At 40.8% G+C, this 15,703-nt stretch overlaps 1 protein-coding gene across 2 annotated transcripts in view; it reads right to left on the reverse strand.

The window, feature by feature from the left end:
• The window catches only part of OSGIN2 (oxidative stress induced growth inhibitor family member 2), a 29,308-nt gene extending 14,429 nt beyond the window's left edge, over window positions 1–14,879 (reverse strand). For both annotated transcript variants that reach the window (XM_077810048.1, XM_077810047.1), the window contains exons 1-4: window positions 14,755–14,879; window positions 9,936–10,090; window positions 2,707–2,843; window positions 332–523 (exon numbers count right to left, since the gene is read on the reverse strand). In XM_077810048.1, coding sequence (XP_077666174.1) covers window positions 332–523; window positions 2,707–2,843; window positions 9,936–10,090; window positions 14,755–14,798 — 528 coding nt within the window. In that variant the 5' untranslated portion in view covers window positions 14,799–14,879. The remainder of the gene's footprint in view (window positions 1–331; window positions 524–2,706; window positions 2,844–9,935; window positions 10,091–14,754) is intronic.
• Between the last annotated feature and the right edge of the window lie 824 nt (window positions 14,880–15,703).

Below are 15,703 nucleotides of genomic sequence, written 5' to 3' on the forward strand. Positions count from 1 at the left end.
TCAAAGAATTCGGGCTTTGGATAGGTCAAAAGGCTGAAGCTGCAATTCCCATTAACATCTACATACCAACCCCATCCTAAGAAAACCCTCAAATACAAACCCATCAAGTTAGAGGAATATAAATGAAAAGTATCAAAGGGGTAGCTGTGTTAGTCTGTATCCACAAAAACAATGAGGAGTCCGGTGGCAACTTAAAGAATAACAGATTTCTTTGGGCATAAGCTTTCATGGGTAAAAAACCCACTTCTTCAGATGCATGGCAGATGCATCTGAAGAAGTGGGTTTTTTACCCATGAAAGCTTATGCCCGTATAAATGAAAAGTTTACTCACATGCCAAGCTCCACCAGGTGGTCCTTTGCCAAGCACTATATGTGGGATATAATGATGCTGTTCTAGCTTCCAGTGCAGAACAGGTGGGTAATCATAGCCAAAGTCAGCATCTGGATGAAGCAGTGTATCAAAAAGTACTGCAACTGGATTGGAAGAACGTCCTTCAAGACCTTCTGACAAGTATTCTAAATCCTATATTAAGAAGAAAGATTTCCTTGTTGTTGCAACTGTTATCATACAGTATAGTTTTCATGTGCAGACAGAATTTCAACTGGAAATCACTACTGAAATATCAAACTTAAGGAAAACTGCAGTAATTAGTTATACTTTAGTTAAAATATTTACTATAATGGTATATTCAAAGCAATTTTAGATACAGTACCTGTCACTGTTTCAGTATCGCCATAACTGTGAAAGGTGTTACTGTCTCTCTCAATAGGAGCTCACTTTTTAATACATCAATACCTGCCAATATTTGAAAACTATCAATACAGACATTTGAGAAAGAAAAACAGGGAGACACCTTTTAACTCTACTGAAATACATGTCACTAGGAAAACTTTTTAGCAGGACAAAATAGATTGATACTTTTAAAAAAGATAAAGGACAGTTCCTCTTAATTAGAGATGGTTTGCATTCCCAGGAAGAGTCTGACTCTAACAACATAAATTAGGATTGTACTCATTATTTGAGCATATGGAAAACTGGTAAGTTTAAAAGTTGTTGTAAATTAAGTCCTATTAGTAAAAGGACAAGTCAGCCATATTTTTTAAAAATGGAGGTTACCATAAAATGAACAGGTTCCCTATATCACACTCCATCATTGTGTGGTTATACTTACTCCCCCGCTGTCGAGGGGTGGGACTAGATGACTTCTATCACGTCAAGAGGTCAGCGTCCTGTATGAATGGCTATTCCCAAATTTATTTCAATACTATTTATTCTTTTTTACTAGACTTTTCAGATTAATTAGAAACTATTTTACAATGTAGTTTTCCTTTAACAGACATTTTATAAAACTTCCTACTGGTAAGAAGTTGCCGCCGATACCAGCCTGTACACAGCCGGCATTAAAGGGCTACCACGGCAGTGCTTTAACGTCTTTACGCCTTTTGCATGCCCCGGGCTGCCGGGGTGCGGGGGGGCAATAGGGGCAGCTGCCCCAGGGCTGGCAATTTAAAAGGGCCCGGGGCTCCCGGCCACCGTCACTGCTACCACAGCAGCGGCCGGAGCCTGGGCCGATCCCCGGCCCCACCCCTTCCACCTGAGGCCGGGCCCCCGTACCAATACGTACTTAATGTTACTTTCACCCCTGCATCCTACAAATATTTATATTCCTTTTTCAGCATCCACCTAACTGCTATGTCTTCAAAGCCAGAAACATCAGCTTAGCAAAGGACTTTTCAACTAACCAAAAAAGAAAAACTAAGACTTTAGACACAATTTTGTTGACAAGGCAAGGAGACATTTTATTCTCCAAAATCCGGACAAAACTCGGGGGGGGGGGGGGGGGGGGAACAGGGTGGGGAGGGGGGTGCAAAGTCACAGATGCATACGCAGCATTTATAGCCAGCAGCAAAGACAAATTGCTTTCCTGCCAAAATCAAACCTGGAGTCATTGAGGCCTACAAAGTTGGTACCTGAGTGATGCTAAAAACAAACTACTTCATAATTCAAATCTTCCTATTTTCTTTCCTCTACCCAGATTATTTCTCCCTCCCTACATTAGATGATTAAATACACTCTTACAGTGAAATGTACATAACAGTACATGACTAAGAGCCCAGTCACTTACTTACTGATGGACATAGTGCTTATCATCATTAAATTAAACTCAGACTATAAATTAGAAGACGTAAACAGCACCTACTTTGAGATGAATAATTTTACAGCATAACTGAAATTAGCCCAGTAAATTCAGTGTTATTTTTGTGCAAGTGAAAATGCTGAATGTTGATTAACAACTTGTTAAATATTTTAACTGTGACTGGAAAAAGTATGCTGGATCCCCATAGAGTAGCCTTCTTAAATTTCTGTATTAATAGTTATCACTTATTTAGCACTGTACACATTTAAACTGCTTTACAAATATGATCCTCATTTTACAGGTGAGAAAAATGAAGGGAGAGAGATCAGGTGACTTGCTCAAGGCCACAATGGGAGTTGCTGGCTCCAAATACTATGCTTATACCATGCCTCCCTCAAGGAGTAATAGTGTAGGTCTTGAGTTCTTTGCAGGTTAAGAGCATGCCAATGACATTACATATCTTAAATTATTATAAAGTATCTTAAGAAGCTCATAAAAGGAAACAAAGTGTTTACTAGTTTGGTTTGTTAAAGGAAAACAATTGGATGAAGTGTTAGTGAAAACTTACTTGGTCAACAATAGAGAGAGGTCTAGCTTCTTCTAATTTACTATGCAAAATGGGATTTGGATGTACAGCTTCAGGAGACAAATATGGCCTATACCCAGACAGCATGTAAGAAAGACAAATTCCTGAAGGTCCATTCCCTATTAAAAACAAAAGTTAAAACGTTTTAACAAACATTTTAAGAAGTCTTATTACCACAGAAGTAGCAAAATGATTATATTGTAGCAATGTCCCAAAATGTGCTATGCATATAGCATACTATCCCTACTCAGAAAAGCTTACAGTCTAAAATCTTCACATTACAATAAATCCTAGCACTAGGGACCTTTTCAAAAACAACCCAGCAGAATGCTTTTTGGGTGGTAGGGGAGAATAGTTGGTTAAAAAGAGAAGAGTAGGAGTACAAACATGATATTTAAGCCAGTCTCAAACTTTTTTTGGGGTGGAGGGAACTCCTGATAAAGCACAAGCTTATGAAAATCTAAAACCAGAAGTATGTCAGCATAGGTCAATATAGGACTGATTAAAATAAAAAACTCGGTCACTCAAACTATAACACAATATATATCCCATCTGGCAATGGAATTTGATAGACGGTGAATTTTGTCTACTTGCCCTTCTTTCTATGGTTAGCAAAGCCATTTAGGGCTTGGCTACAAACTTGCAAGTTACAACGCAATAAAGGAGCCCTGGGTGCACTAGCTCACTACCCGTCCACACTGGCAAGGCACATAGAGCGTTCTGACTCCGCAGCTACAGTGCTGCTGGTACTCCACCTCGGTGAGTGGAATAACGTTTGCTGCGCTCTCGCTGGAGTGCCGTGGGGCCAGTGTGAACGAGGTGTTGCTTTACTGCGCTCTGATCAGCCTCCGGAAACGTCCCATAATCCCCGTAAGTCAAGTGGCCACTCTTGTTATTGTTTGGAATTGGCTGTAGGAATGCCCTTTGAAAGCTCCGTTTCTGATAGCTGGCTGCTTATCTGCTCCGAGACAAAGCAACCATTAGTGCGGAATGCTGTGTGTGAGAGAGAGAGGCAGAGGAGCGAGGGGAGGTCTGCTGCTGTCTGAACTTACAAGACAGCATGCTGACATGCTCTCAGCCCCCCAAAAACCCACTCTCTCCCCCTCCATACACACAACACACTCCCTGTCACACTCCACCCCACCCCATTTGAAAAGCACGTTGCAGCCACTTGCATACTGTGATAGCTGCCCATCATGCACCGCTCCCAATGCCACTGCAAGTGCCACAAAAGTGGCCACTCCAGTGCGCTTGAAGCTGTCAGTGTGGACAGACTGCAGTACTTTCCCTACTGCGCTCTATGAAGGCTGGTTTAACTCAAAGCGCTCTACATCTGCAAGTGTAGCCATGCCCTTAGTGACAACAAATATGAACTGGTTTGAAAAAGAGTAGAAAAGGAGCTCACCACAAAATGTGACAATATCAAAATAAAGGTCTCAAATGCAAGTTCAATTGCATCACCTTTCAAGCTGATTTATAAGACATTACTGCCCTGCCAATACTATAACTAGTAGAATCAGCAGAACTGATTAGAACAGAGTTGTTTGAGAAGTGGTTACAATAGGAGAGAAAATTGCAAAGTGGATGGGATTTAAGTGTCTCTGTAACCAAGTTAAACATCAGAGCCAGTCATCTACTACATGCATCGCCAGTGCCCAGCACTACAGGACCTTGATTTGATTGTCATCTAAACATTACTGTAGCATAATACACATAGAAATATGTTAGAAGAATGTTACTAAGTTTGCAAAGTCAACCCTCAAAAGTTATGAGAAGCCAGAATTACAGTTGCCTATGCAACCTTAATTTGGTCCCCCATGCATTTGATATATTCTCTAATTACATGATTACATATTATTTTTTCCACAGCATCCCTGCCTCATCTAGTATACAGGATGGATGGTGCTCATTTAATGAGCAACTATTCAATATTTTGTTTTATCCTCATTGTTCAATATTGGCCTTATTTACTGCACATTATTCATACTTTACTCTGAAGACAGAATTATTAGTTTCCTCATGGGCATTTATATGACACTCATTATAATATTCAAGTGCTTCACATTTAGATCCACTGCACAGACCTCTGCCACTTAAACTAATGGAGTAACTGACAGCAATAGAAGATCAGTAGTACAGGCCTATAAATAATAATAATAAACCTAGTTACAGAGACACACTGAGGTTTCAGCTACACTACAAGAATGTCCCCATGACTGGGTCAAAGATTTAACCAATTACAGGGAAAACGAAGTCCTGTGCACAACATAACACAACTGGGCCCCCTGACTTTATTAACATTGTTATATAGATGGGCCTCGGATGATTTTCTGACCAAATGTTTTCTTAAAAATATGTTTTTAGATTGTAAGCTCTTCAGGGCAGGAATCACATTTTTGTACAGTGCCTTTCAAAATGGGGCCCTGATCCTCACTGGGGCATCTAGATATTACTGTTGTATAAATAAATAACATACATTTTAATTTTAAACTTCAACCACCCCTTTGTCTAGTTATATAAATATTGGCTGATTGCATAATGGCAGAAGTGGGTCTTGGTCAACAGCAATCTATGACAAAAGAACCCTCATTATAATAAATTAAGACACTGTCGTGCAAATAGCCAGCTTTGTGAACCAATGAATGTAAAAACTGTTTATTGCAAAAATTGTTTTTTGAATCAGAATTTAAGGGAACTTGTGTTTACAGGAGAATGAACTGCATTCTGGGCAAAACAGACTGAGTTCAAAAGCTAAGGTGTTTGTTTAGCACAGAAAGTATCTGAGATTTGGGGGGAGGACAGGACTATCTTGAACTTTGGCATTTGCAGAAACTTGTTCAAATAAATCAAATTCAAAAGTGTTCCTGATCCCCAAGAGATTGGGAGGGAACAGAATAGGATAGAGTATAGACATTGGCTTCTCTCAGAGTGGCGAACCATCTCTATTGCCAATCTGAAGGAGGAGAAATATTGCCTCACTTATATTTATATTGGCTTTTAGAGGTGTGTATGTTAAATTCAATTATCAAAAAGGTAAACCTACCCCCACCTGTTCTGATTAATTCTCTTTCGTATTTGTCTTAGACTTTGTCCATCGCTCAGCAGTAGTAATCTTTGATGTCACTTTTAATGAAAGTAGGTGCAAAGTTTTCAAATTGATGGTGTCCCTTTACCGATATTTTAGAAACATTTATTGAAAGATTTTTCCCCAGTAAAACACTTTTTACAACAAGAGGGATTTTGGTAAATGAAGCTTTGTTTCATCTTCTGAGTTTTCCCCTTTTTCTTTACCTTTCTTCTACTTAATAAATGCCAAATAGAAAAACCAATTCCTGGATACAAAACTGTGAACACAAAGCACTGCTAATACTGTGGCAGCAAAGAATAAAAAATTAGTAACTTCAAGTAAGTTACCCTAAAATATCTCTCCAAGTCCCAACAGCACAATTTATCTGAACAAGGACTATCTGCATGAATAAGGATTTGTAGGATCAAGTCCTAAATTACACATAAGATAGGGAAAGATGACAGACAAAGGTCAGGGTAGATTAAAGAAAAGAGTACTTGTGGCACCTTAGAGACTAACCAATTTATTTGAGCATAAGCTTTCGTGAGCTACAGAAGTGAGCTGTAGCTCACGAAAGCTTATGCTCAAATAAATTGGTTAGTCTCTAAGGTGCCACAAGTACTTCTTTTCTTTTTGTGAATACAGACTAACACGGCTGCTACTCTGAAACCTATCATTATGCAAGGGTAGGTTAAGGAAAGGACAATATAAGGTCAAGATAATTGCATAACGAACACATCATGTTAGTCGTTTTATTACTAAATTTATGCACTGGGAAGACACTAAGCCTATGTCAGCACAAAAACTCTGCAAGTGTAATCAGTTTCACCAGTGATAGGGAACCAGTAAAAGAAAAGTTTCAGAGTGAGCTGTAGCTCACGAAAGCTTATGCTCAAATAAATTGGTTAGTCTCTAAGGTGCCACAAGTACTCCTTTTCTTTCAGGAAAAGAAAGGCACTGGTTTGTGTTCTCACTTACTTCCACAGGCATCAGATTGCAGCACTTCCATCAGGGATGAGAGCAGCGTACGGAGGGCAGCTGTCCCACAGTCCAGCTCTCTCCATTTTGAGGATATGTCTTGAGGGAAGGGGGGCGTGACTGCGAGGCATCCTGAGTCCCTGCACAGCCTCTTCTCCCCAAATACTGATCAGCTGCATTAGCTCAGCATTGCTCCAAGCAGGGGATCATTTGCCCCCTGGAACAGCCATTGTCACCTGGCCAGATAAGTGAGCACTTGCCAAGAAAACAGGAAGTGGAGTTTCAAAGTTCCCAGGGCTTTACAGGGGGAGGGGTGGATGTCTGTTTACCTGGCATCAGAGCAGCAGAGCCGCTGGCCAGAGTGGTCACCTAGGCACTGTGGAATATCCTCCGGAGGCTAAAAGCTTTGTAAACAGGAAGAACATGTCTTCATTGCACATTACTGCAAAAGTATCACCAGTAAGAACTGTACGCCTCTCGTGGAGGTGGTTTTGGTTTGCGGTGAAACTTCTGAGTATCACCGCAAAAAGTCATTGGCAAGTGTAGACACTCCCATGGTTTTTGCGCAAAAAAGGGACTTTTTGCACTTTAAATGGCAAGTGTAGACATGTCCTAACATTGGGAAGCTAATAGAAAGATGGGCAATGAATGAGGGATGGGAAGGAAAACAGGGAGATTACACGGCATACATGATGAGGGACATCATTTCAGTCACAAGAGGCAGCATGGGAGAAAGCATAAAGGCACTTGGAGAAAGATCAAGATGAAATGCAGTGAACAAACTTGCCATTCTTTTATTCTGTCTTACCAAAGTATTATTTATTTATTTATTTATTTTAAGAAATCTTACTTGCAACAGGTGCATATTAGAGATAATAGGCTGTCCACTGAGGGGATCAAGTTATAAGATTTCCAGTTCTAAAATATATGATTAAAAGAAGTGTTCGGACATATTTGGGATAAAAACGTTTATTTTTCACTAGAAGAAGTCATGGATGCTGCATCTGATGTGGGCAAGTAGAGGAGTTCTGAAGGCAGCAGCAGTACTTAGCACAGATACTTTCAAAATACACAATTATTGAAAACCAGTGCAAGTTTTGAATCGGGAACCATATGGCAGTCCTGGACCATGACTGGCAGAATGCCAGGACACTATCTCTTCCTGTAAGGCATGAAACTCACCACAACAACAGATGCCTCTGTCATCTCCAGGTTAACATATTATTATGGGCACTATGTTTGCCTAATAATGATGCATCAGATGAAATAGAGTTCAGCACCTTGCTTTGACAATTCAGCAGGTGGGGAGGATCCCAGAACCCAAGCTACAGCCCGAGCTCGGACATCTACACTGCAACTGTACAACCCCATAGCCCGAGTCAGCTGACACAGGCCAGCCACAGGTGTTTTATTGCAGTGTGGTCATATCCACAGGATCCACTCCTGAAGAATTTATTTCCTCTGGCAGTTTGTCATTCGGCAATCTTTATAGTACAACCCTTTAATAAACTGTAGACTTGATAAAACAGTTTAACAACTTTAACTGATTATCTTGGTGAAGAATCAGTTTTATGGTGTGATGATTTTAATTGCTACGGCACCCCAGACACTACAGTGATTGCTGTTTCATAAAAACATATGAATAAATACAGTTCAGAATATTTTAAATCACTGAATTGTTTTTAATCCAAACACATATTGAATTTTTAAAATTTAAACTAGATACAAAAAACTACGCAGTATATGTTTTCTGCCAAAGTTTTGAAGAAAGTCAAACCAACAGGTTGAAGTTACTGGCTAAGCACATGGAACCACAGTCTGCTGAAGTGCTAAAACAGCTTTTGATAGCTGTAGACTCTTCTGTAGGTGCAGAGAGAATATTTTCTTCATTTCATTTCTTTCAGCTAGTTGAGTTCCATGATAGTTCAAAGCTAAAAACCAACAGATGTTGACAAAACAGGAAAGCTGGTTTTCTCTTCCAATCTAGTAATAAAAACTAGGTGTGAGAGGATGAGTTCTACTAGTTCTGAAGTATCAAAGGACATGATGACAAGAAACAGCTGAATTCACTAACTGCAGATATTACTTTCCTGGTTTAATAAATCAGTTAGTTTTAAATGCAAAACATGTTTTGATAAGCTTTTTGATAGCTTTTTTCTTATGTATACAGCACGTGTAAAGTAGTTATTTTAACTAACTTAAAATGTTGTTTTGGCATTTTTAATTGAATTCAAATTTCCACCCTAGAGTGTGACATAAATCACAAGTAAAAAAAATTAATCAGCTAGTAAATAAGAAATGCATTATTCACCATTTTCTAATATAATAAAAAATGTAAAAATGAGGAATCTGAATAAATGTAAGTTAAGCTATATAATTATTTAAATGTCTATAGAGGTCTATAGATATAGTATATCTTCCTTGCAAAAAGAAAGATCACATTTAGTGTAGCGGCAATTTTTAGTTGCAAAACCATGTTTTATGGTTATTAACCAATGAAAATCAAAATCAAAATCCTATTTGTTTAGGAAAATAAGTAAAAAGTAAAATGCAAAAGATAATTAAAAATCAATTTTAATTGATTCCTGCTTGCTGATTTAAATGATGATTACAGTGAGTTAAATAATTGATTTTGATTTAAATTAATCCACCCTGATACAGTTACTGAGACATTGTAAGTCTAACTGTACTGTACACAAATTGCCTAACTGTAATGTTTGCATCTTCCAGTCTAATCCTTTCAAACAAAGCCTTCCCCATGTCCGGTTCTAATGACATAAGCAGGACTTCATGCAGACATAAGTGTGTGCTCAAGTATATCAGATTGCAGAATTGGGGCCTAAATCTCTACTTGCACTCAAATCTGATATCTGCCAACAAATTCATCATCCACTCCCAAACACTGCTGTCTCAACATCTTCCAGTAAAATAAGCATTTTCAGTTCAAATACATTTCAATGATAACCAGTCATTTGACTTAAAGACAACTTGATGGTAATACAGTAAACTGTACTAATTGTATCCATATAATAAACGCCTTCACCTTGGAGATGGGTTATCATTCGGCAACACCAAGTTATTTAATTATAAATGGATTTGCATTCCTGGTTCTTAAAAAGTAATGGTAGTGCCAGAGAACACAAAATAATCTCTGGAAATAACTCACCTATTATCACTATTGGCACAGTCAGGAGCGGGTCCCCAGTCAGAGTGGTTTCTTCTAGTAAGGGCATTCTTTTATCTTTCCTCCCAAGGCTGTCACCAAAATGCTGCACTAAGGAGCTCAACAGTTGTCCCTCGCTTTCAGGGCCACTGTAATTTCTATTGGAGAAAAAACATCAGTTGAGCATTATATCACATTCTTCAAAAATTAAGTCACTATTGGATCATTGCCTTAAAACTGTCAAATTGATAAAAAAAACTCTGATTGCATTACGCAAAAGTAAAACAAACACTAATCAGTTCATTTACAGAATTTTATTCTTCAGTATAGCTTTTCCCACACTGAATATTGCTTCTTTGCTACAATAATGGGCAAAAAAACCATTTCCTCCAAAAAAGCCCACAAAAGGATACAGGCAGCAAAAGAAAAGGACCTGCAGAATATAATCTAATGTGTGTCTCATTCAAATTCAGTGTCTGATAATAAATCTAGTGATTTAAACTATTGCTTTCCCCACACCGTTTTAATACCTCAAATGTAATAAATATTTGCTTCTTGGCAATGACTGCCTACTAGGCTTTCAGCAATGCCAAAGCTTAGGGTCAGACATTTATCATCTATAAACATGATACCTGTTCCCAATCAGGTGGGTACTCCCAGATATTTTAAGTGAATGAAGTTGCTGACTAATTAAACCATATCCATTGTCTCCTGTCTTTCTTCCAGCATGGCTGAACAATGCTAGTAAATGCCTCTCCACCTATTTTCCCCAGAAACCTAGAGTAAAGAGCTTCACTGTCTTACTGAGTCTACTATAATTGACAATTACTGTTATAGTATCACTAGCCTACCGTGATGATAGTTATTTGCTTCCTTAAAAAAAAAATGCTTTTTTGCATTTCATTCAGCTTGGAACATAAAAATAGATTAGTTTCATCCCACTCCTCCTCCAAGGGCATATTTGTTCTCAAATGAACTTGCATAGTGCTGCAAAGTTTGATTTCCAAGCACTGTTGCAGACTCAGTTTAAAAAATAACTTTACATTGGAATATTTAAAAGGAAAACCATGAGAATATTTTACTTATTTTAAATGATGCAAGAACTTGTTTTCACGCATCTAAATTGTGGGCCTAAATCAGCCAGCAGTGTCTCTTTAAATCTAACTATCCTTTGTCTCCCCTATTATGTTTTTGGCATCCATAATGTTAGAAGTAATAAGGTGTTACCAAGATGTGTTTGTGCGCATGTGAAGTGCATAACATATTCCTTAGTTAGGCAGCAGTATCTTGTATACAGATACTCTTCTCTAAGATTCAAATATACTGCACTATACCATTTGGGTTGAAGTTCTAAGTTCCCAGCCAAAACAGAAGGACTGCGGTGTCCTTGATGATGTGGATTCTTCATTAGTAGGATGCAACACCATATATTCACTGTGTTTATCCCATGATAGAAACTATTTAAGATGTGTTTTTTCTTGGTCCTTTATCAGCCAGGTAACACAGAACAGTACATTAAAATTAAACTAAAAGCACTGTTCTTTAAATATTTAACTGAATCCAACTTTTAATTTATATCCTATAGAAAAAATCTTTGTTAACTTTGAGTTAAGACTGTAGGAGTGCACCAGCACAAACCATGAAAAGAAAAAGAAAGCAGCTAAACAACTTATTACCTATACTCCACTCATCAGTCCCCCTGCTCAGCTAACTGCAGCCAACCACACTCCATACATCTCCATCCACATCTCGAGCAACCAACATGTAGCCCTAATGCCAACCATACACATAATAAACCTACACACACACATAATATGCAGAAACTCCAATTCCGACCTAACAAATAAAACCAAATTCAAAGCATTCCTGCTGACCTTCTCTCTGCAAAATTTCATTCAACCCCTTAGAATCCCCAAAGCCTTTCTTGCTATGCCTGTCTCCTCACATCCCCACTCACACCCAGCTTCCTCTCTCTCCCTTTCAGCCCTACCTCAGATATCAGAAGTAGCTGATGGATATGATCAGTCAACTCCAAAGGCTCAAAAGCCTGATTAAAAGAAATTAATGATGTGATTAATTATAAAATTTCAAAAGTGATCTGTGACTGGTCTGTCGTGTTATTTGAACATAAAAGACACATTTGGAGTTTGTAGGGACTATGAATGTTTAGCTAGAGGTACCAAAAGAAATGTGAAGAAAACATGATAAATTCAAAAGTGGACCAATTAAAAGTGTATCCTCTACTTAAGTTAGTATATTTGACTAAAATATTACATAGAAAATTACTTTGTTCTCTGAAGAGTTATCGTGTCAGGTCTGGAGACTAAGTTTAACCATTACAATGTGAAACAGCAAATTTAGTTCTACTTTAAGTGCAAATCTCAATGAGATCTTAACTACGGAGTAACTAATGCCATCTCCTTTCTAATCTTAGGCAAAATATGAACGCAAATCCCAAAACAATTTTTCTGTAACAAGGTTTACATATATCATTGTAGCCTTGGTAGACAACTTCGGGGGTGAGGGGGATTTGCTAACATGACTATGGCTCTTATCCTGCATAACTACAAGTGGGCACAATGGTTTGTCAGTTACAGAGTCAGGGCCAAATAATGTTATCATGTTCATAACAAAGGCAACCAGTAGTATGTTTTTTTCAGATAATCAAATTTAAAATTAGTTTCCTTATTTATTGAAAGCTAATACTTTTAGGGTTTTTTTTTTATTTTTTAGTTATTAATGCAGAAAAGTAGTCAAGGAAAAAGTTAGATTACATATAAATAATATAAAATATAAATCAAGATTTTTTTCCAGACCAAATAATATCAAATTCTTCTGTAACATCTATCATTTAACTGGACACGGCATGGTTTTGTCAGAAGGATGTCTTACACATCGCTATAAATTTTAAAATAGTGAAAACTTAATTTAAGCCACCCCTTTCTTCAATAGATAATTTCCAGTTTTAAATTATTCCTATTCCAGTACAATTTTTAGAAAAATACTTCTGCTAAGCCCAACCTTGGGTGGGAGATAAAATACAGGTTTTATTCTCCACTTAAATATAGGCTCAAATTTAAATTTTGTAAAAACAAGCTTTTAAAAACTTTAGCACCAATAAAAATGTTTTTAAACAAACATCCACTGAAAATAGTTATTAAAAAAAAATCCCATCCAGTGTTTGAAACCCAGACACTGCAGTACTAAAAACCCAGAAATAAAAGGGAGAATCAACAAATGTGAAAACTACTTCACTGATTTTCACTGTCCAAGTTGAAATAGAAGTATACAAACAGCATAAGTAGTGACTAGTATAATTTTTTTCCACCTTTCCATTCTTTTACTTTTAATCTAAAGTGCTAAAGTAATAAGTAAACAAATGTTTATTTATAGCAGGATTTCTAAATGTCTCAGTCTATTCAAAATTTAAAGATTACAAGCATACCGTACATTAATTTTTCCAACACCCACAGTAATTATTATAATACCTACTTTACAGTTAAGTAAATGCACCAAAACCTTGAGCACACTGAGCCAAAGGCACTACAGCCTTGTCTAAATCGAGCTTTTTCTTACAATCTCTCACCGTCTAGACATGCTCTTGAACAAGGTTAAATGACAGGGCTGTATAAACATCAGCAGTCAGTCTACACTAATGCGCTCACCACTGCTAGCACCAGTGAAGTTACAATGGAGAGAAGCTTGAGAATAAAGTTCAGTGCAAACAGAGCTAGTGAGTTTAAGTGATTTGTCCAATCACACAATTTCTGTGGCACATTCAGGAACAGAAACTAGATCTCCTGACTCCCAGTCCTATGCTTTAACTACTAGATATATTTTTCCATATATACAAGACAAAATAGGAGTGGGGGTGGACATACAAATAATAGCTCCCTAAAAAAACCAAAAACATTTTATGGTTAAAAAATTACAAAGAGATCCAAATATTCAGCAAAATACTCTGAATTTGCATCCTTAAAAATAGCATGCAATTATTTTCTGCACACAATCTTAGCCATCCCCATTTTTGTGCACATATAAGCATGTGTGATTCCACAACCAGAAGAGCCAGAGGATGGAGTCAGTACTAACATAGGCTGGCTACTGGACAGATGGCCTTTTACCCCCATTAATACACACCTGTCTCTGCCCCACCCCGAACCACACCCAGACACAGCCATGGTTCCCAAATCCTATCTCCCCAACATTCTTCCATTGCCCCCTATTCCTGTCTCCTCCCACCCCTATTTGGCTCATACTCCATCCCTGTTCCTTCACCTCCCTGCCCCTACCCACATCACAGCCATTCCTGTCACAACCCCATCTCCCTGTCCCCTACCTGCGAGACGGTCATTCCCTTCGCAACCTCACCTTCCCCCCCCCCAGACTACCCCCATCAGAGCCATTCTCTTCATGACCCCACCATCCTGCCCCCCCACCACTACTCTCATCACAGCCCATCCTGACCCCAACGTCCCACCCCTCCATCACCATCATAGCTGTTCCCCTGGTGACCCCCCCACCCACATCCCTACCCCCACCACGGCCATTCCCTTCGCAACCCCCCGCCCGTGCACCCCTACCCACATCACGGCCATTTCCCCGGGGATCCCACTTCCCCACCCCCCACCACGGCCACTGCCCTCGCGACCTCAACATCTCTCCCCGCGTGTCCCCCTCACGCTCCCCATCACCGCGCCCCCGCCATCCCGCCGGCCTCTCTCTCACCCAGCAGCGGGGCTCAGCGGGCGGCTTCCGCGCGGGGGCGGGCGCCCTGCCCCACAGACCGGCGGGCCCCCCCCACCCCACGGTGGGGATTCACCTGAAGTGGCGGGCCAGGGAGCAGCGGCAGCACCACACCGGCATGAGCGGGCGGGCGCGGGGAGCCGGCTGGCGGCTGAGCCGAGCGGCGGCGGGTCCGGGCTGCGCGGCGCTGCTTCGCCTCCTCCCGCTGCCGCCGCCGCCGCACTGGGGCCCGGCTGGCTCGGTGCCTCCTCCCCACCCGGCGGCCTCAGGTCACGCGGGGGAGGAGCCGGAACCCGCGGGGGAAGGGGGCACGCTTCGGCGGGGGCGGGGACTGCCGCCGTCTCCGCTAGGGACACGCTGCGGAGCGGGAGCAGGTCCGGGCCGCCGGGCGGGGAGACAGAGCCTGATCCCGGGCCGCAGCGGCGGAGCGGGGTCAGGATGGGAGAAGTGATGGAGACCCGGAACATGGGTATTGAGCATCCCGGCCTGTGCGTGTGAACGGCCCCGGTCCCACAGCCCCGGGCGAGCTCGTCCTTACGACCCGTCACAGCCCCAGCCCTTCTCCCACCTTGGCTCCAGACAGCAACACGCCCCAGGCCCTCTCCCTGCCAACCCCCTTGGGAGCAACTCCCCCCTAGCCCCTTCTTTTGCACCCCGCCCCCAAACAGCAACACCCCTATGGCCCCCTCTTCCGCCCCACCCCCAAATAGCAACACCCCCGTGGCCCCTTCTTCCGCCCCGCAGCCAAACAGCAACACCTCCATAGCCCCTTCTTCCGCCCCGCCCCCAAACAGCAACACCTTAATAGCCCCTTCTTCCACCCCGCCCCCAAACAGCAACACCCTCACAGCCCCTTATTACACCCTACCCCAAAACAGCAACACCCCCATAGCCCCTTCTTCTGCCCCACCCCCAAATAGCAACACCCCTGTAGCCCCTTCTTCTGCCCCACCCCCAAATAGCAACACCCCCGTGGCCCCTTCTTCCGTCCCGCCCCCAAATAGCAACACCTCCATAGCCCCTTC

The sequence above is a fragment of the Eretmochelys imbricata genome, chromosome 2 (assembly GCF_965152235.1).
Source record: "Eretmochelys imbricata isolate rEreImb1 chromosome 2, rEreImb1.hap1, whole genome shotgun sequence".
Taxonomy (NCBI): domain Eukaryota; kingdom Metazoa; phylum Chordata; order Testudines; family Cheloniidae; genus Eretmochelys; species Eretmochelys imbricata.